We start from the raw sequence: 21193 nt of genomic DNA on the forward strand, positions 1-21193 counted from the left end.
GTGGGGGATACCATGCTTGACCATTTAAAAAAAGAAATTTTTTTTTGTAGAGACAGGGTCTTCCTGTGTTGCCCAGACTGGTCTCAAGCTCCTGGCCTCAAGTGATCCTCCCGCATTGGCCTCCGAAAGTGCTGAGATTACAGGCGTGAGCCACCGCGGCAGGCCAGCAGTGTTCTTTAAGGTGATGTTTCCAAATCAGTACTGCTTTCAGAGACTTAGGAATATCCTACAAGAAGTCAGGCCTCACCCAGATGGACTTGAATTTGTTTTACGGCTCACTGTTTAAGTAAATATGTGATCCTAAACCAGTTATTTACATTTTTTGACCCTGAGTGTCCACCTATAAGGTGGAGATAATAATTCTCAGCTCTTTTAGTTATTTTGAGAATTAAATTAACTCATTAATATAAAGGGTGCATAGTAGTCTATGGTAAGCATTTAATAAACTGTAGTTAGGACTGTTGTGAAGGAAAAAGAACAAAATCCATGGACAAGAGCTAACCAAAGGCTTCATTTCTGTGGAGTCATTGCCGTTGTAATGTCTAGTATTTGAAGCTCAATTGAGCTGAAATTGCACAGTAAGTCATCAGAGCATGATGCTGTTCTGTTCAGTTGTGCCAAGAACTCACCTCCTGCACCACCTCCAGCCCAGCCAAGCTCAGCATCTCCCACTAGTTAAAGCCCTCCTATGTTAGCTTTCAGCAACAAGCTTTTAAAGCAGGTTTCCATTAAAAATGGGAAAAAAAACACAAACTTTGGATGATTAATTAGCAGCAGAATAACCCAAATCAAGAGAGAGATCACAATGTGGAAAGTTTTTTTTTTTTTCTTTTTAAGAAGTGAAGTCTAGCAACTTTCAAATTACAGGCAAAATGATCAAAGTTTTTGACATTTTGAGGCCAAAATATGACTTTACGCTGTTGATTCCCTAGACTTAAGCCCACTTCCTTATGTGGAGAACACACCAGTGGAGGAAGTGGAGGAGGAATAACATGGGTCCCCAGGAAGCTTTGCCTCTTTGTTCGGTTTTGGCAGCAAGCCCAACTCTGACTTGCATAAAATCTCCTGGAGCGTTTGTTCCAACAGTTCGCTCTGCGTGGCCCTGCCCATCCTGCAGGCCTCGGGCAGCCTGGCCACGGTGGCCAGCGCCTGGGCTAACTCAGGCAGGACCAAGTCAGCAATATCTATTCCTTTAATGAGCTCTTGAAATTAGTGCCTGATAGACACGTTGTCCTTTTCAGGGACGTGGGGGACCATGCCATCGTGCATGAGCCTCTTCATCTCCGTCCTGAACTTTTTGTCCTTTCTCACAGAAACTGTATCGCATTCTGGTGCTGCTGCAGGAGCCTCAGCATCTGGTGGCAGAGCTGGCGGGGGACTGCGAGGTCCCAGGCCACCCACTGCAGCCTCTCCAACTCGGAGGCATGCTCCAGCTCCTGCTTTGAGGTAACCATGTGGCTGCGGCTGTGGATGCCGCTGATCAGGCAGTTTCCGATGGTTTTGATCATGGTCCTTGTGCTGGTGGTGCTGGTGGACAGGTCTGATGAGCCTCTCTGTGTCCTGCCAAGGGAGCACTAACACACACTTAGGCAAGCCCTGCAGGGAGGCCCTCCAGCCCACAGGTTCTGCTCTGCCCAGGCTTCCACCCTGAGGCAGGGAGGCCCCAGGCCTGGCAGACACTGCTGGTTGCCAGCCCACTACCTGTTTTTGACCACTTTTCTACCCAAAGAACTCTGATTCTTTGGGGGAACCAATGTGGGCAGCTAAAAATACTACATTCATTTCCTGCTTCCCTTGACATTGGGAGTAACCAGGTGTGCAATGGAAGCAGAAGTAGAATCCAGTCAGGTGGGCTTTTAGGAAGCTGCTTAAAAGTGGGTATGTGCCCCTGGGACCAGTCTTGACCCTTCCCTTTCCCTTTGCCAGGATCATGGACAGGATGCCTATATGGGACAGCCATCCTGTGACTACGTGCTGACAAGAGCACCTACCAAATGGCTGAGAGAAAAGGGCTGGAGCATCACGGCTCACAAGCCAGCCAGCCTTGACTTCCTACCTTGGGACATTTCATTAAAGTAAAAAAATAGAACCCCTAATTTTTTAAAGCCACTGCTCATGGACTTCTGCTACAGCCAAATGCAGATCATTGTTGAAAGAATAGCCACATGGAAGAAATCACCGAATAATTTAGAGGGAAATAAATGAAATATCAGATGCAACCATTCTAATATTTCTAGAAAAAGTCAAGATCTCATACTCTGGAACTGGTGGTCTTCAGTTCACCCCTAAAGCCCAGCACCAAGCTGGGCACGGCAGCTCACACCTGTAATCCCAACACTTTGAGACCCAAGGCAGGTGGATTGCTTGAGCTCAGGAGTTTGAGGCCAGCCTGGGCAACATGGCACAACCCCATCTCTGCAAAATATGCAAAAATTAGCTGAGCATGGTGGTACATGCCTGCAGTCCCAGCTATTCAGGAGGCTGAGATGGGAGGATCCCTTGAGCCCAGGAGGTCAAGGCTGCAGTGAGCTGTGATTGTGCCACTGCACTCCAGACTGGGTGACACAGCAGGACCCTCTCTCAAAAATAAATAAAAGAAATAAAACCCAGTACCAGCATCACCCCATGATCAGGTCTTTCCAGATGGGGCAGCAAAAAGTAGGGGAAAGCACACCAATGAAGAAGCCACACAGACCCAGCAGAATCTTGGTTCTTGCTAGCTGGGCAGCCTTGGATCTCAGTTTCCTGCCTTCTAAGAAAGGGATCCTGGCCAGGCACAGTGACTTACACCTGTAATCCCAGCACTTTGGGAGGCCGAGGTGGGCGGATCATGAGGTCAGGAGATCGAGACCATCCTGGCTAACACGGTGAAACCCCGTCTCTACTAAAAATACAAAAAATTAGCTGGGCGTGGTGGCGGGCGCCTGTAGTCCCAGCTACTTGGGAGGCTGAGGCAGGAGAATGGCGTGAACCCGGGAGGTGGAGCTTCCGGTGACCCGAGATTGTGCCACTGCACTCCAGCCTGGGAGACAGTGAGACTATGTCTCAAAAAAATAAATAAATAAATAAAAATAATTTAAAAATTTGAAAATTTTAAATTTTTGTTTGAGTACATAGATGTAGATCTAATTTGAATATTTTTATATTTTCTGTCTGTAACTTTCTGAAATATGGAATATAATTATAATAAGTTTCAGTGTCTTCATCTACTAATTCTAACATTTGTCTCAGTTCTGATTTGATTTTGATTGTGTGATTATTGTCCTCATTATAGACTATGTTTTCCTGCTTCTTTGCCTGCCTGGTAATCTTTGATTGGATGCCAGACATTGTGAATTTTACTTGGTTGGGAGCTGGATATTTTTGTATTCCTATAAATCTTCAATTTTGTTATGGGATGCAGTGGAGGTACTTGGAAAGAGTTTGATCCTTTCAGGTCTTGCTTTTATTGTTTTTTAGGTGGGTCCACAGCAGTGGTCCATCTAGGGCTAATTATTCTGACTACTTGGAGGCAAGACCTTCTGAGTGCTCTTCCCAGTGTTCCATGATGTATGAGTTTTTCCGGTCTTGTGGAAATAGGCATTGTTCCTTGTCCTGTGCAAGCATCAGGTGCTCTTCCCTCAATATTTTTATGTTTCCTTGTCTGACCTTGGGTAGTGTCTTCACAGACATATGCTGATCAGTTCACTACTGAGTACTCAAGGAAGACCCTTGACAGGTCTCCAGGATCTCTGTTTGTGTAACCATCTCCTCTCTGAACTCTGTCCTATGTACTCTAACTGCTTTGGTCTCCCTAGACTCTTAGCTCCATCTTCTGAACTCAGGGAAGGTAAATTAATTGGCTATTAACTGTTCATTTTTTGAAGTCCTGAAAGCAATCAGGACTGACCCAGTTCTTAAGGTGCACATTTCAAAACTTGGCATGTTTCAGGACAGACTCAAGGGGAACCCGTCTTTGGAGAATGCAATCTATGATTTCTCCTTTGCATTTATACACTACCTTTGTTGGCCTAGTGCTCTGAAGAGAAAACTGTTGAAACCAGAACCAAACATTGTCTTCCTGTTAATGTGGGGACAGGAGAGGAACGATTCAAGCCATACCTCCGTTTCCTGGGCTGTGCTCTCAGATCTCTGCAGCACCTGCTGAATGTCCTCAGCAAAGCTAGCTTTCCTCTCTGTGTACACATCAGCAATCTTGGCTACCTGGTGAGAACTGTGGTCCCCAGAGAGCTTGAATATCCTGCATATTGGCTTTTCATCACTTAGGCACAACTGATTGAGAGAAGAAAAGTCAGTGAAACTTTCTTTCCTTCCTTTTCCAACCCTATGCACTAGAGACCTGCCCTACCCAGGCTGATGACATTGTGAATGTGTGAAGCAAGTATTAAAAGTCAGTTGCACAGGACACCCTGGTGTGTGTAGAACAGAGGTGATGATAGTACTAGGATGGTCTGGTGGTGATTTAGTAAGTGCATGTTGTTATTTCACGGAATCCTCACACGACCACCCTTTGCTTTAGATAGTATGGTTTTTGTTTTGTTTTGTTTTTGTTGTTGTTGTTGTTGTTGTTGTTTTAGACGGGGTCTTGCTTGGTCACCCAGGCTGGAGTGCAGTGGTGCAATTTCAGCTCACTGCAACCTCCGCCTCCCAGGTTCAAGTGATTCTCCTGCCTCAGCCTCCTAAGCAGCTGGGACTACAGGCACGTGCCACCACACCCGGCTAATTTTTTGTATTTTTAGTAGAGGCAGAGTTTCGCCATATTGGCCAGGCTGGTTTCCAACTGCTGGCCTCAAGTGATTTGCCCGCCTCAGCCTCCCAAAGTGCTGGAATTACAAGTGTGAGCTACTGCACCCAGCCTACATAGTACGGTTTTATGGGTGAGGAAGCTCAGAAGGCTGCAAATAACTTGCCAGGAAGGGACAGCACTGGGATTAGAAGACAAGGTCCTTCTGAGTCTAAGGTCAGAGCTTTTCCCACATTACCACACCACCTGCCTCATAGGACTGCCATGAGAATTAAATAGGGCGATGCACGTAAGATGCCTGGAGTAGTGCCTGACACGTGGATGACATTAAACCCCTGGTAGCTATTGATAATATTACAAGGACCTTCACAAACAAAGTGAACCCCACTACGGGACTGAAAGCTGAGCACATTTCTAGATGGAGGGGATCAAAGAGGAGCCATCCCCTCTGCCTGCTTCTTCTGCTTCCACCCCTTCCTTACTCAGTTCAGGGGCAGGCTCTGAATGAACACCATAGAGGTGACTGCTGAAGATGAGGCAGAACCATAGCAAACTTGTGAAAAACTAAACCAATTCTTAAAGGCATAGTCTAAAGAGGAATATATAATTGCACCTCAGGGGCTTGACCTAGCCTGTCCCAAGCAGCGTCATTGATCTCAGCAGAAGTGCAAGCTGCAAGGAAGAGAGGAGTGGCTCAGGCGGTGGCCCAGGTAGCTGGTTGAGGGTAGAGGATCTCAGGGAGACCCTGCCTCACCGCGGCAGACTTGATTCAGAGCTAGGAGACCCTCTTCCAGAGCCTCTTTCAGAGCCACATCTCTGCTTTTGGAGTTGGCTTCAGAGTTTCAAGTTAGGGCAGAATTATGAAGTCTCATGAATACTTTTGACTTCTTCCAAGTAAATTGTCAACTTAGGGGGCCGGGCACGGTAGCTCATGCCTGTAATCCCAGCATTTTGGGAGGCCGAGGTGGGCGGGTCACCAGGTCAGGAGATCGAGACCATCCTGGCTAACACGGTGAAACCCCATCTCTACTAAAAATACAAAAAAATTAGCCGGACGTTGTGGCGGGCGCCTGTAGTCCCAGCTACTCGGGAGGCTGAGGCAGGAGAATGGCGTGAACCCGGGAGGCGGAGCTTGCAGTGAGCCGAGATGGCGCCACTGCACTCCAGCCTGGGCGACAGAGAGAGACTCCATCTCAAAAAAAAAATTGTCAACTTAGTTTACACCTGATAATGAGCAAAGACGAAGCAACCTAGATGAGGCCCCTAAGGCTGGTGGCTGATGCTACCTAATCTATGAAACATGGAAACTCTGCCTTCTCCTGCCCCTCCGGGGTTGCTCGGGGAGTCAAGTAGGCTAAAGGTTGTAAACGTGCTTTGTGAACAGCAAAGAATTAAAGCCTTTTAAAGGGGTATCCCATCTGACAGAAGGATCCATCCTAAAGTCAGTGCCAAAGGGGAAAATTACCTCAAAATTCCCTTTGAAGATCCCTTAGCAAGGGAATGTGGAGTGTCTTGTAGAACACATCTAGTTTTGTACAAGGCACACTGTAGATATGTGTGTAGAAATGTACAATGTACAGAGCATTGCACAGAAACAACCAAGGGTTCATATGGCACACTGTGCGGAAAACGTGTGCTGAGCATCCAAACGCCAGAATTACACTCAGCTCTCCAAAGGAGTCACTCCTCACCAACCATTCAGGAGGCAACAGAAGGAATAGCCGGTTCACCAGTCTCATCCTACTGCACCCTCTCTCCGAGATGACTGAGGGTGGCTGGAGTCTCATAAATCTCATAAATCACTGTACCTGTTTGAGCCCTTCTACATGTGACCCCTTCAACCCCACTGTGGGCTGCAGGGCTGAATACTGCATGTGTGTGTGTGCGCGCACACACACATGCACCCCCCCTACACATGCACCCCCTCACCCCCCGCACACACACACACTTTCGTCCCTGGGCTCCACGTTACAAATCAAGAATAAAGTTAGCATTGGGCTGTGGATTTGGAAAGTAATCCTCTACTATACTCCTGAGTAAACATCTGGTTTCAACTATGTAGGGTTACCGAGTAATTTGACAGATTGGGCAGCTAGGCAAAAAGAAAATTTTAAAAAGTATAATTTAATACCAGATTCATGATTTTTCCACGCTTTTCACACATCTGAGCGAGCTGGTTTTGCTCCCCGGTGTGAAGTGTCTCAAGTACTTCCTTAAGCTTTTCCAGGATATTTTCAGCCAGGATGTTTCCCTGCAATCCATTTGTTCCCCTGCCCTTCAAATAAATGTCCTAAAACACAGAGATCACATGAGTTTGTGGCAAATTCCTGAGGCCAAAGGCCACCTCATCTTTGGGGGAAGTTGAAATATGTCCCTTCCTGGTCACTAAAACACCATCTGGGAGGAGGAAAGAACTCACATTCCACCCTGGGGAAGGCTGACAAGACCTGGAGAGGGAAGTGACTGTGAGAACCCTGCACGATGACACTTCCAGGCTGGCCCTGCTGTGGGCCTGTTACCAGTATCTGTTGTGAAAGTCACTACAAACTCCATCAGGTGAAACTGGAATCTGCGTTCCTTCAGTCCGTTGAGTTTTGGTTAGGACCTACTCTGTCTTCCACAGAAAATCAGTCCAGTGGTAAGACAAATGCTCACAGTCAATGACTGCACAGTTGGATATGCCAGTGGAGTGCAGAGAACGAAGGACCAGGTCTCACTGTGTCTTTTATTTTCTGTATTTTGATGTTTTGGCACCTGGGGCCTGCCCTCCCAGGGTTAGCCAACTCCTAGACAGAGTAAAGGATCTCACCTGGGACTGTGCTTTTCAGATGCAAACCAACCAACCCAGATCCCACACCCCTAACCATCCAACCTTCTCACACGAAGGCCACTGTTCATCTGCCCTAATTACTAGAGAGCAAGGCACAGCTCCTATGCCTCAGAGCCCACTGAAATGATTCACACTAGCCAGTCTTTAGCCTGCTTACCCTCCCCTCCCCATTTCTTCCTGTGGAAACCACAGCAAAGGCCCTGGACCACAGTTCCCTGCCATTCCTTTTGCCTCCTGATCAACCCTGGGGCTTCCCCATGTGGCCCTGCGTGGTGGGGGGCTCCCTCCTCTTGGGAACTCTGAGTAACAAACTACCTTTTCAATGGCAATCATCTCCTGATCTTTTGGCCCCAACAGAACCAGTGCAGGGAAGTGATTTCTTTTCCCTGGTGCCTCGGAAATGAGAAAAGAACTTGTCTTGAAAAGAGGTGGACCTGGGTTTGAATTCCAGCATAACACTCACTACAGAATGCTGCTGGTGTATAAATCTTTTCCAGGATTCAGCAGAATGAATACTCCAGGGAAGATGAATGGGCCGGCGCCTGGGATCTGGGCCTTTTTTCTTTTCAAAGAAAACTGAAGAGCACTGAAAATGTCCCAGAGGGTCTGCCTTCAGAGCTGGGCACACCAGTCCTCTCCCTCCCTCCCTTCTCAAATCTCTGCCTCTACTCAATCAGTCCAAAGCTCTTTCCCGCCCTTCTAGGCCGCAGGTGCAGCCAGTATCCCAGCCAGCACTGTCCCTCTGCTCAATCCTCTGTGTTCTGTCAGGGTGAGGACGCACAGCTACTCCTGCTCAACCCTCTTGGGACCGCACCTGCACGACCTGCCCAACCCCCAAATCCAGGCTCAACAAAATTTCTGCGAAGACCTCCAGTGTACTTCCTGTGCCCTTTGCAGGTTCCTTATGGGCTCCTGGAGTCTGAGGAGCCTGTGTGTCTGTCACCTGGGAGCAGGAAAGCCAGAGAGCAGGGCAGGGGACAAGGACCACCTCCCTTACAAAGTGGAGCTTCAGAGGGTGCCATTATCTCTAGTTGCTTGGTGCATTAACTTAAAATCACAATAGAGAAATTAAGGTTGCCATGGACCTGCTCAGGGAGGGAAGATGAGGAAGGAGCTGTGCACGAGAAGCTCAGTCGTCGGAGAGGCAGCAAATGCCAGTAGCGTCTAAAACCAGTGGGTGAAGAATGGTGAGATAAACACATACTCAGAGCTATGGTGGTGACTGCAGGAAGAATGAGGTAGAAAAAGTTAGGAGAGATTGCCTCTGGAGAGTGGGACTAGGGGTGGGATGGCAGCATTGCTTTTCATTATAAACTCTTTTCTACACTATTTCTTTGATATGATTTAAAAATAAACATACAAATAAGTGAAAATTCCAGGTTGACAAAATGATCCATCCAAATGTGTGGTGCTTCTGAGCTGCTGCCCCTGTCTCTTCAGTCACCTCATGGCACCCCTCCCCCAAAAGCCAGGTGATGACCGCCTGCCTCTCTCCCTGCCCTCCAGCCCCTCAGGATTCCTCTGCCTGCAACCTATTCCTTCTAGATTTTCTTCCTTCCTTCCACAAATATCCAAAGGGCCTGGGGCAACACCAGTCATGATTCCTACAGTCCAGCTGGCGAAATGTTACACAAAGAATTTCCATGAGAGCATGTGACATTGTGCTTTCAGAAGTCAACGTTATGATGACCCTTTCCAGGTTAAAATATGTCACTAGCTCCCCTCTGCTTACAGGATAAAATGCAAAGCCCTTTGCTTGATGTGTAGGGCCTCCTGGAATATGTCCTACTTACCCTTCGGGTGGGTACCCTAAAGCCCCAGGTGTCTCCCACAGCACCTTATGCTCAAGCCTCTGTGATCTCTGGGCCAGGCCCTTAAGCACCTCCTTTCTTAGGCTCTCTTTCTCGGGCCTTGCTATCTGCCACTGTCTCTTCCTAGATTGCCCTCTCCATCAGCATCAGTCCTACTGTAGATTCTACGCAGCAGTGCCTCCCCTGTGGCCTTCCTGTCCCCTGCGGTGCATTGCAGACCTGCACTGTGGGGTCTCCCATTATATGTGTGGTCTATCTCTCCTTAAAGGGTGAAGTCTGAACCCTCATCAGCTCTGCTTCTCTGGTCTTCCACCACAGTGACAAGGCACCTAGCAAGTGCTAATAAATGGCCCTACCTACCCCAGCGCATACTGAACAAGCTGTTCTGTAAGAAAGTTAGTTCTCTCCAACCTTAGGCCACAATGTACATCCTCCTGTAGCTCCTCCCTGTGGGTCCCGATGGATCTTCTAAGCCTAAAGGAAAAGCCTGTCCTCCCCTCCTCCCCTGCCGATGCCCTCTCACAACCCTTCAGAGATGTGGGTCTGCCTTGCTGGTCTTCATTTTGGGGCCCAAAGTCCCCAGTTTTCTCATGGGCTAGAGTTCGAAGAGTGCAGACCAGAAAGAAGTCTGCTCCCTCGTGGAGTCAAAGGGCCCTGATTTTCCTCTTACTTTCCTACACACTGGACAACAGAACCATCCCTGGACCTGGGTGCAATTCTGGTAAACCAAGATCAGCTCCAGGCAGTGTTTGCAGAAGTTGTGGGAACAGGACAGCAGCAGTGCAGGCAACGTAAGCAGCTCCATGCACACGGGCAGGACAGTGCTGCACCCAGCGGCTCCATGGCTCTCAGGCTGCCGCCCTGGCCAGATGCTAGAACAGGCCTGAAACTGCTCTGGGAGCCACGTCACAATAGCGCCATGGCCAGGCCTGGCTTTCCTCCAGGGGATGAAGCAAGGAAGCTCCTTGAGTGCTTTGGGGGTGCCAGGACATGTCGGGGAGCCAGGCAGCCAAATCCAGCTGCAGCTCCTTTCTTTGCAGCTCGTGTGCCAAGATGGTTCTTAGATTTTTTAGACTCTTTTTTTTTTTGAGACGGAGTTTCACTCTTGTTGTCCAGGCGGGAGTGCAATGGCGTGATCTCGGCTCATGGCAACCTCTGCCTCCTGGGTTCAAGCAATTCTTCTGCCTCAGCCTCCCGAGTATCTGGGATTACAGGCATGTGCCACCATGCCCGGCTAATTTTGTATTTTTAGGAGAGACGAGGCTTCGCCATGTTGGTCAGGCTGGTCTTGAACTCCTGACCTCAGGTGATCTGCCCACCTCGGCCTCCCAAAGTGCTGGGATTACAGGCATGAGCCACCGTGCCTGGCCATTTTTTAGGCATTATATAAAACAAAAAGCGAAAAACAAAACAACAAAAACAAAGATATGCAACAGAGTCCACGCATGACCTGCAAAGTCTTAAGTGTTTACTTTCTGGCTCTTTACTGAAAGAGTCTGTGGTCCTGTGTAATTGAGAAGATGAACCTACTAAAATCCAGCTACTCCTAGGCACAGCATCCTGGCCTCAGGTTAGCAGGGAGGAGTTGGGGGATAGGGCCACCACCCCACCACAGCTGGACCATCTGAGGCAGGTAGCCCCTGGCCTCTCCTGTTCCTTCATTCACGTGTGTTGAACGAGGCCATCTCTCAGCCCTTCCTCTCTGATCCTGGGCATCGCCAGTCTGTGGACTCTGACTTGGCCTTTCCCAGCCCTCAGTGCCTGTCTCGTCTGCCTGCCTGGGGGTTCCTGGAGGATCAGCCAGTCCAAACAAGGGGCACTAGTTGAGCACCCATGTTGGGCCGGCATTGTCATGTGTTATCTCTTATTTCATCTCCACAGCCCTAAGAGGCTCAAGAAATTAGCTTTCATTAAGTCAGAGAAACTGAGGCACAGAGAGGTAGGATAACCTTTCCAAGGCTGCAATGTGTCACGTTCCATATGACTCTTTCTCTTTTCCTGGCAAGCTATGTTGCCTCACAGATGAGGTTGTCCTATAGATGTGAAGGTTCATGGTAAAATGTATGGGTGTGGCTGGGCGTGGCGGCTCATGCCTGTAATCCTAGCACTTTGGGAGGCCTAGGAGGGTGGATCACCTGAGGTCAGGAGTTCGGGACCAGCCTGGCCAGCCTGGTGAAACCCCGTTTCTACTAAAAATACAAAAATTAGCTGGGCCTGGTGGCGGGTGCCTGTAATCCCAGCTACTCAAGAGGCTGAGGCAGGAGAATCGCTTGAACCTGGGAGGCGGAGGTTGCCGTGGGCCGAGATCACGCCACTGCACTCCAGCCTGGGTGAAACAGCAAGACTCTGTATCAAACACACAAAAAAGCATGGGTGTGTTACACTGCTAGACATGCTCATGAGACCATGGGGAGCAGGGAGGAAGGAGTGAAAACCCACACCCCACACTCTCAGCCCCTATTCAGCATGCAGGCACCCAGCATCAAATATGTTCAAGACACAAGATGGGCCCTGGGGGGCTGAAGGTGCTGTGACTGCTCCTTGTTCATGATGGTGACAGCCACTCTTGGATGGCTCAGCACATATGAGTTCTCAGCATGCACTGTCCCAGTTACTTACCACAACACTCCTGTATAATCAGGTCCAAGTCATAAATAAGAAACAGGCTGGGCGCAGTAGCTCATGCCTGCACTCCCAGCACTTTGGGAGGCTGAGGCGGGAGGATTGCTTGAGCCCAGGAGATTGAGACTAGCCTGGGCAACATAGCAAGACCCTGTCTCTACACAAAATAAAATAATAATAAAAAAAGAAATAAGCAATATCCCTGCTCTTACAGAGCTCTCAGTCCAAAGGAGATGACAGATACAGAAGGAGAGTTGCAGGCATCCCAGCTGGCCCACCAGTCATGACATCCCTAACCATCTTCCATCAAGGCCAGAAACGCTGACTACTCCCCTCATCAGACTGACGTCAAGGGGTGGTCATGTGATATGCTTTTGTCCAATGAAACATGTTGAAGTCTGCTCAGAGGCTTCGAAGAAACTTTTTTGCACTCCTGAAAAAAGAAACATGCAAATGTCACCACACCTCCCCATATCTTTCCACATTGTGTGAAGACTCAAAAGCTGGAGTTGTAGCAGACGTTTTGTAACCATGAGAGAAACCACCAAGAGAAGCACAGATATGGACGCTGACATCAGTGAACTGCTGGACCCATGTCAATGCTCACTTCTCTCCAATCTATAGTTATGTGAGAACAACAAAGCCACTGCAAGCCAGGTTTGCAATCCTAACTGATAACGAAAAGGTAGGAAATATTATGAGCCATGGGAGATAAGAAGCTGTAAACATTTAGAGAATACAAGACTACTTGCAAGTGGAAACAGAAAGGATGGGGAAGGTGTGGCAGCCTCTGTCTGTTGCTGACTCTACTAGAGCCATTGCCTTCTTTTTTTTTTTTGATACTGAGTCTTCCTCTATTGCCCAGACTGGAGTGCAGTGGTGCAGTCTCGGCTCACTGCAACCTCTGCCTCTGGGTTCAAATAATTCTTGTGCCTCAGCCTCCTGAGTATCTGGGATTACAGGTGCCTGCCACCACACCTGGCTAATTTTTGTATTTTTAGTAGAGATGGGATTTCACCATGTTGGCCAGGCTGGAACTCCTGACCATAAGTGATCCACCCACCTTGGCCTCCCAAAGTGCTGTGATTACAGGCATGAGCCACTGCGCCCAGCTGCCTTCTGTCTTGCTAGGAGCACCCTGGCTGCTCTTAACTCCTGAGACAGGTCCATGATGGACGAGACCATTATGTAAAGGTCATCCCCCAGGCCAGATACTATCCCAGATACCCCAACATTTAGGGCAGGTTTGGCTACATGGACTAGTATTCGCCAATGAGATGTCAGGGGAATTTTGCTAGAAGGTTTGCTAGGAAATGCTTCCTTCTATAATAGAAAAGGAAAACTGCCCTTTTTTTTTTTTCCTGCTGCCTCTCCTTCTTTCTGCCTTGACTGCAGTTGTGTAACGACATGATCACGGCACTACTGCAGCTGTCTTGTGATCAAGAAGTAAAGCCCTGAAGGTCAGCAGAGATGCTGATCCAGACCATTGACCTTGACATCAGCGAGCTGCTGAAAGAACCTGGAACCACCTTGCTGGAGACTTCTGGTAAGATAAAAGTCTTTGTTACTTAAGCCACTATCAGTTGGGTGTTCTAATGCTCATTCTTGGCTTGTGCACAAGCCTTCCTGGAAGACTTGGCATTTGAGCTGAGGCTTGAAGGATGGGTGGTGCTTGGACATGCAAGTATGAAGGAGAGGACTGAGGAGAGGTGGATTCCAGGAAACCAACTGTTTGGAGCCAAGGCAAGGAGCTGGAAAATGTGAAGATAGTGAGTAGTCTGGTTTAACAAGAGTGTTCACAGTTTATTGGGCACTGAAGAAATTCAGTGTGTGTTTGATAGTTTGTAGGAAATGGGAAGCTGTGGGGCTGGGCTGGGGGCTGCCTGCAGGCAGGACCTGCAAAAACAGGCAGACAAGGGCCAAAGATGGCCTTTTGCTTTTAAGACTCAGGCACCTAATGACAGTGAAGACCAGCTCCTTTACAGAAACCCGGATCCCAGGAGCAGAGCCCAGGTTCAGATCTACAAGGTGGCAGACCCTCTTGTCACCCACCATCCACTGGCTGTGCTGTGTTTCTCAGCCTCCGCCAGGCTGTATGGTCCTTCTGGTCCTAGGACACAGAGCAGCAGGCGGGCAGTTAAGCTCCAGCCTCCTCTGTCCACTGTCCCCTGCACAGCAACCCCAGGCCTTGGGTTCTGGACCTGGGGAGAGCCACCTAGCCCACCCCGTGGGAATTCAAACAAGAAGCAGGCTATCGTTGGTTAAGCCACTGAGATTTAGGAATTGATCTGTTATCTTGGCACAGCCTAGCTTGGGGCTTTTCAAACTATCTATGGTAAAGGCCTAGTTCTTTTTAAAAATTTCTTTTTCTTTCTTTCTTCTTCTTCTTCTTCTTTTTTTTTTTGAGACAGAGTTTTGCTCTTGTCACTCAGGCTGGAATGCAATGGTGCGAGCTTGGCTCACTACAACCTCCACCTCCTGGGTTCAAGTGATTCTCCTGCCTCAGCCTCCCTAGTAGCTGGGATTACAGGCACCTGCTACCACGCCCAGCTGGTTTTTGTATTTTTAGTAGAGACGGGGTTTCACCATGTTGGCCAGGCTGGTCTTGAACTCCTGGCCTCAAGTGATCCATCCACCTTGGCTTCTCAAAGTGCTGAGATTATAGGCATGAGCCATGGTGCCTGGTCTCTTTTTAAAAATTTCTAATATAACACAGATCAACACTTTCATAAAGTAAAGATAAACTACTGGAAAAATATTTTTAAAAGACATCCAGAATACAAACCCAACTTTAATTATTCTATTCATCAGACACTGTCAGATTGGCATAGATTTTCTAAATCCTGACTCTTATTTTCTGCACCCCACTTTCCAAGTGGGGACCACTCTGGGAGCTGCACTGGCCAGGCCTGTCTCGTCCCACCCCTGTTTCCTCCGTCAGGCCTCTGTGTGTGGAGAACAGGCTGAGGGGTAATGGGAGTGGGATTCAGTCTGGGCTCTGCTCTTGGCAGTGTCAGCCCCAGCAGGCATTTCATTTGCCCCAAGACGAGGTATGAAGGGTATGTGGGAGTGTCTGGCAGGCAACTGGAGACTGTGACTGAAGATCTAGAGATAATTTAGAGGTCATTTATTGAACTGTTATTGGATGCGGGCATTGCATTCAGTATTCTGCAAACATCATCCCATTTAATCAGTAAGCAACAGTGCAAAGTAGGCACTATTGGGCAATGCCCTTTCTTCTCATTTAAAAATATTGTGGTAGACTGGGTGCAGTGGCTCACGCCTATAATCCCAGCACTTTTGGAGGCCGAGGAGGGAGGATCATGAGGTCAGGAGTTTGAGACCAGCCTGGCCAATGGAGTGAAACCCCATCTCTACTAAAAATACAAAAATTAGCCAGGGGTGGTCGTGGGCACCTGTAATCCCAGCTACTGCAGAGGCTGAGGCAGGAGAATTGCTTAAATCTGGGAGGAGGAGGTTGCAGTGAGCCACGATGGCGCCACTGCATTCCAGCCTGGGCGACAGGTTGGAGCAAGACTCCGTCTTGAAAAAAACAAACAAAAAATTTTGGTAAAATATGCATAACATAAAATGTACCATCCTCACCATTTTTAAGTGTCCAGATCAGTGGCATTAAATGCATTCACATGATTGTGCAACCAGCACCACCATTCATCTCCAGAACGTTTTTATTGGTTCAGTCCAAACTGAAACTCTGTCCCCATTGAACAACAACTCCCCATTCCCGCTCCCCATAGCTTCTGACAACCACCATTCTTGGCACTGCCTTTTACAGATGGAAATGAAACAGAGAGGGTACAGGAGGCAGCAGGACAGCCAGCCCTCATCCTGGTGGCCCTGGGGCAGGACAAGCTCCAGAGCCCTGTGCTTGGCTCTGGGTGGTGAATGCCAGCTCCCAGGCCACAGCGGCTGGGAGGGATGGGCACAGTGGGGTGACCCCTCCCCAGGAGGCAGTGAGGGGTGTGGGCAGCACTGACAGTTGGGCCAGGAGGAGGAGTAGGACCCAGAAAAGGGGTCAGACAGCCAGAGGGGCCAAGGGAGGAGAGCGGGCACTAAGTCTACACTGCTTCTGAGGTCAGAGGGAGCAGAGGACTTGGAACCTCAGACATGACCAGTGACTGGTTCCAGAGAGGCCAGATGCCTGGGGATTCAGGGACAAGGGCAAAGGCGGTGGCAGCGCAACCCAGGGAGGGGACACGCAGGCTGGCAGGGGGGCAAATGGGGGGGCAGAGAGGGGGAGGTCTGCCTCACGCCCCTGCGCCCCTGTCCAGAGGCCGCCCGACTTAAATGGAGGTGGACACTTTCCTGACTCTGTGGAACCTGTTCCATTCCTGCCTGTAGCTCATGATGCTGATGTGGTTTTGCCTCGTTGCAATTTTCTCCACACTGTAGAATCTCCTGTAGAATCTCCCTGTAGCAGATTCTCCTCCTCCTCTGCTCCCCTTGGACACCAGCGGGCTCTGCGGGTCTGGGGAAATCTTTGTCCTGAGCCACCCTTGCCTCCCAGGAGCCCGCAGTGTCTGGGGCAGCATGCTCACTGCAGGAAGTGAGTGCTGTCTGAGGAGAAGAATTTGCTAAGTTCTCAGACTAAGAGAAGGTCACTGGCCTGGGATCTGGGGAACTGCATGGAGAAGGTCCTCTGAAGTGGGCCAGGAGGACAGATGTCACCGGGGGAAAGGTGGAAACACAGCAGGAGTGAGGTCTCAGGGGTGAGGGGACTGTGCTGTGCGGGATGATGGGACATTGGCCCCCACTGTGAGGGACAAGCTGGACTCCAGCTGGGACCCATTTTGGTACCTATCAGACAAAGCCAGGGAAACCATGGGACTTGGAAGTGGGGAAAGAATGTGGAGGATGCGTCTTTAGACAGGCCCTGAGGGGTGTGGAGGGAAGTGGAAAGAGACCCAGAGACTGACCCAGGGTTGGAGACAGGGAGTTGGAGCTGAAAGACATTTGCCCAAGAATCTGTAGACAAATTGAATGGCTGGGGGTGTGGCCAGCTGACTTCACACAAAGAGAAAGATAAAAGTGATTTTCTTGGGGTCAAGAGAGGATGCCAAATTAGAAGACAGGTCTCTGAACTCCTGGAACCCGATCACCAGGATGTCTGTGGTTAAAAACCTCGGACAGAGCCATCCACTGCAGATGGTGGAATGGGAACAGGCTTAATGCCCGGGTTGCTCTCACCCCCGGCCCAGCTGGAGAGGGGCCCTCTGCATGTTTGGAAATGCTGGCCTCTAGGCACATTTCTATCCTTTAAAGAGAGAATACACACGTGTTCCAGCTTTGCTGGTGGTCCCTCCCCAGAGGCTCCACATCTCAACAGCCCAGACCCTGGGATGGGGAGCAGAGGACCTGGCCCAACCTGTAGGGCCACGGATGGTCTTGGGACCGTGGCACATTCTTGGAGGCCTGGCATGACTGAGATCAGGTATTTCACCTGCCTGGGGAGAGATGGGGCTTGAAGTCTACACTGAATTGGTTTAAAGAAAGAGAAGAAATGCGCTACTTCTTGCTCACCTGTTTGTGGACTGTTTAAAAAAGTGGGGGTTGGGGCTGTTTGAAATTTGCCAACAGAATGACTCACTGACTTTATTTCTACGCCAACCTCTCCCTACAGTCCGTGGACAAAGGATGATTTGGCTTTTCAGAATGAAAGGCCAGGAGTGCTAGTATCTATTGTTTCGTTGTCCAGAATTCTTGTCCCTCTATTTTCTGCATACAAATCCACAAGGCATGTCCCCTCCTCTGTGGAGCCTTCTCTGCCTTCCCAGAGGGCTCTTGGCCTCACATGACTGGTATGTTCCCGGTAAGAAGCCATCTGGCCTGGGGCTGTAGTCTGTTCCCAGAGCTTGCCTCCCCCCTTAGTTGAACTGCTGAGGAGCCGACGCAGCCCGCGGTCCATTTGTGTCCCTAAGCCCAGGAAGGACTCTAAGATGCCCCATAGTGAAGTGCTGAATGAATGGCTCCAGCGGGAAGGAACTTAGCTGGCTCTGTATTTCATTCAAATCTTGAGTCCATGGCTCTGATACAGTCCATTCTAAGGTACCGTTTCCCATTTGCCTGAGGATTATTTTACACGTGGGGTTTCTTCATGACTCAGTTTCTGGGCAGTAGCCAGCAGGCGCTCCGGGTTAGAATTCCTGTGGAGGAGGACTTCTGAGCGCCATTCTGACCTCCTGGCCTGCTCTGCGGAAGTCAGACAGGCTGAAATCTTTCTTAAGCTCTTTAATTAAATCAAGATTTTTTTTTGTTTTGGTCTTCAAATTAGTTTGCCAATGCCGATTGTCAAAACTTTAAACTGTTGACAAAAAAATAACTATGTGGCTATACCAGCTAAATCTCATCTGTGACTTTTAAATATAGAAAGCAGGAAGACAAACATCTGGTAATAGAGGTTGTGTTCTGAATGGGCGGTGTCCAAAAAAAAAAAAAAAAAAACCCAAAGAAGCATTAGTCAGAGTCTAGAAAAATAGTGTGTTACTTTTACCAAGTAATATTTAGAGACAGGACTGAGGAGGGAATGTAAGACATCTGTTAAAAAGCAGATTTTTTCCAAACACAGTCCTTTAGAAATTCTTAGGAAAAACATTTTAAATAAAAATAAATTTCAGTTCATTTAAAGATATTTTAGATTGTAAAAACAAAGCTCCTACTGTAAAAATATTACAACTCATAGAGGTTTGCTGAAGATTCAGAATCAACAAACATCAGAGCTCAGTTGTGAGCCAGAAAATTTTTTCTAACTTTAAAAAATAATACAGTTAATATGTCGGCACATTTGTGCCATAAAAATTCAAATGATAGTTAAAGCTCAAGTTCCCCTTGTATATAACAACCCTTCCCAGAGCCCTCCCCAGAGAAAACCACCATCATTATGTTACAGTAGGTAGTCAGGCAGACATGAGCAGGGCAGGAGAGGGCCTCCAGGGGTGGGAGGGAATGTCAGGCAACCATCAGGTGATGGTCAGGCGGTTATTTATTTATTTGAGACAGAGTCTCACTCTGTGTTGCCCAGGCTGGAGTGCAGTGGCGCGATCTCACCTCACTGCAACCTCCGCCTTCTGGGCTCAAGCGATTCTCCTGCCTCAGCTTCCCAAGTAGCTGGGACTACAACCGTGTGCCACTTCGCCTGGCTAATTTTTGTATTTTTAGTTGAGACGGGGTTTCACCATGTTGGCCAGGGTAGTCTTGAACTCCTGGTCTCAAGTGATCTGCCTGCCTTGGTCTTCCAAAGTGCTGGGATTACAGGCATAAGCCACCTTGCCCAGCCAAGAGATAGTTTAAATTTTAAAAAAAATTCTCTTATTTATTTCTTTTTCTTTCCCTCTCTGTTTCCCGCTTCCTACTTTGGCCTTCAGAAATGCAAATATAATCTTCACCTCCCCTCACCAGACACTACCTACAAGGCAAATTCATCTAACTATGTGCTCCAAGACAGTTGACAGTTGATTTGCAGACTGAAACATACCCCATGGAACTCTCACCTCCAGGGGACTGCCTCGGAAATTGTACCCATGCAGAGGGCATGTCAAAAGCATGCTGGTGTGGCCACGTTTACAACTTATTTTTGCCTAAGAAGGCGCCAACTCAACTGTTGGATAGATAAGGCACTAAACTAGCATTGGGACCCCCTGCCCATGCACACTTCATCCCCTACGTTTCTTTTTTTTTTTTTTTGAGACAGAGTCTCACTCTGTCGCCCAGGCTGGAGTGCAGAGGCGTGATCTCAGCTCACTGCAACCTCCGCCTCCTGGGTCCCGGTTCAAGCAATTCTCCTGCCTCAGCCTCCCAAGTAGCTGGGATTACAAGAACATACCACCATGCCTAGCTAATTTTTGTATTTTTAGTAGAGACGGGGTTTTACCATGTTGGTCAGGCTGGTCTTGAATTCCTGACCTTGTGATCCGCCCGCCTCGGCCTCCCAAAGTGTTGGGATTACAGGCATGAGCCACTGCGCCCGGCCCACCGCCTACCTTATAAAAGTTTTCTGCTCCAAAAGTGAAGCAGCACATTTAAAGTCACGGCGCCTTGTGCCTCTTTCCATAAGCTAGCTTTGGAATAAATTCACTTGTTTTGTACCAGATCTCACTTTGTTAATTGGACACTGTGTGTGGCAAGCAACTAACCTGCTTTTTAGTTATGATTATGCCTCCTTCCTCTCCCTTCCCCACCTCCAGGCAACCACAGATCAGCTATCTGTCACTACAGATTACTTTGCATTTTCTAGAGTTTCATATAAATGAAATCACACAGTATATAATTCTTTTTTTGTCTAGAGTCTTTCACTCAGCATAATTAGGTTGAAATTCATTCCTGTTGTATGTATCAATAACTTATTCTTTTTAAATTGCTAGATAGTATTTCACCTATTTTTATAACCACAATGAGTTTATCTGTTCACCTGTTGATGGACGTTTGTGTTATTTCCAGTTTTTGGCTATTCCACATAAAGCTGCTGTGAACACTCATGTACAAGTCTTTGTAGGGATATATGTATTTTTTTTCTCTTGGGTAAATGCCTAGGAGTGGAATTGTTATTGGAAAGGGATCCTGATCCAGACCCCAAGAAAGGGTTCTTGGATCTCTCGCAAGAAAGAATTCGAGGTCAGTGCATAGAGTAAAGTGAAAGCAAGTTTATTAAGAAAGTAATGGAATAAAAGAATGGCTACTCTATAGGCAGAGCAGCCCTGAGGGCTGCTGGTTGCCCATTTTTACGATTATTTCTTGATGATATGCTAAACAAGGGGTGGACTATTCATGCCACCCCTTTTTAGACCATATAGAGTAACTTTCTGACGTTGCCATGGCATTTGTAAACTGTCATGGCGTTGGTGGGAGTGTAGCAGTGAGGGCGACCAGAGATCACTCTTGTTGCCATCTTGATTTGGTGTTTTAGCCAGCTTCTTTACTGCAGCCTGTTTTATCAGCAAGGTCTTTATGACCTGTATTTTGTGCCTACCTCCTATCCCATCCTGTGACTTAGAATGCCTTAACCTCCTGGGAATGCAGCCCAGTAGGTCTCAGCCTCATTTTACCCAGTTCCTATTCAAGATGGAGTTGGCTCTGGTTCAAATGCCTCTGACAGAATGGCTGGATCATATAAGGTATGGCCAAACCATTTTCTAAATGGATTGGGCCATTTTATATTCCCACTGGAAGTGG

At 48.3% G+C, this 21193-nt stretch overlaps 1 protein-coding gene across 1 annotated transcript; it reads right to left on the bottom strand.

Moving 5' to 3' along the window:
* Positions 1–1307: 1307 nt before the first annotated feature.
* LOC130541785 (tripartite motif-containing protein 54-like) lies at positions 1308–11253 on the bottom strand. Its single transcript, XM_057303113.1, has 4 exons — positions 10056–11253; positions 6876–7034; positions 4001–4272; positions 1308–1560 (listed from the first exon to the last, which is right to left on the bottom strand). Exons 1-4 carry the CDS (start codon positions 10188–10190, stop codon positions 1308–1310), a joined length of 819 nt encoding a protein of 272 aa, XP_057159096.1. The 5' UTR covers positions 10191–11253.
* Positions 11254–21193: the final 9940 nt, after the last annotated feature.

Source organism: Pan paniscus, chromosome 11 (genome assembly GCF_029289425.2).
Source record: "Pan paniscus chromosome 11, NHGRI_mPanPan1-v2.0_pri, whole genome shotgun sequence".
In the NCBI taxonomy this organism is placed as follows: Eukaryota; Metazoa; Chordata; class Mammalia; order Primates; family Hominidae; genus Pan; species Pan paniscus.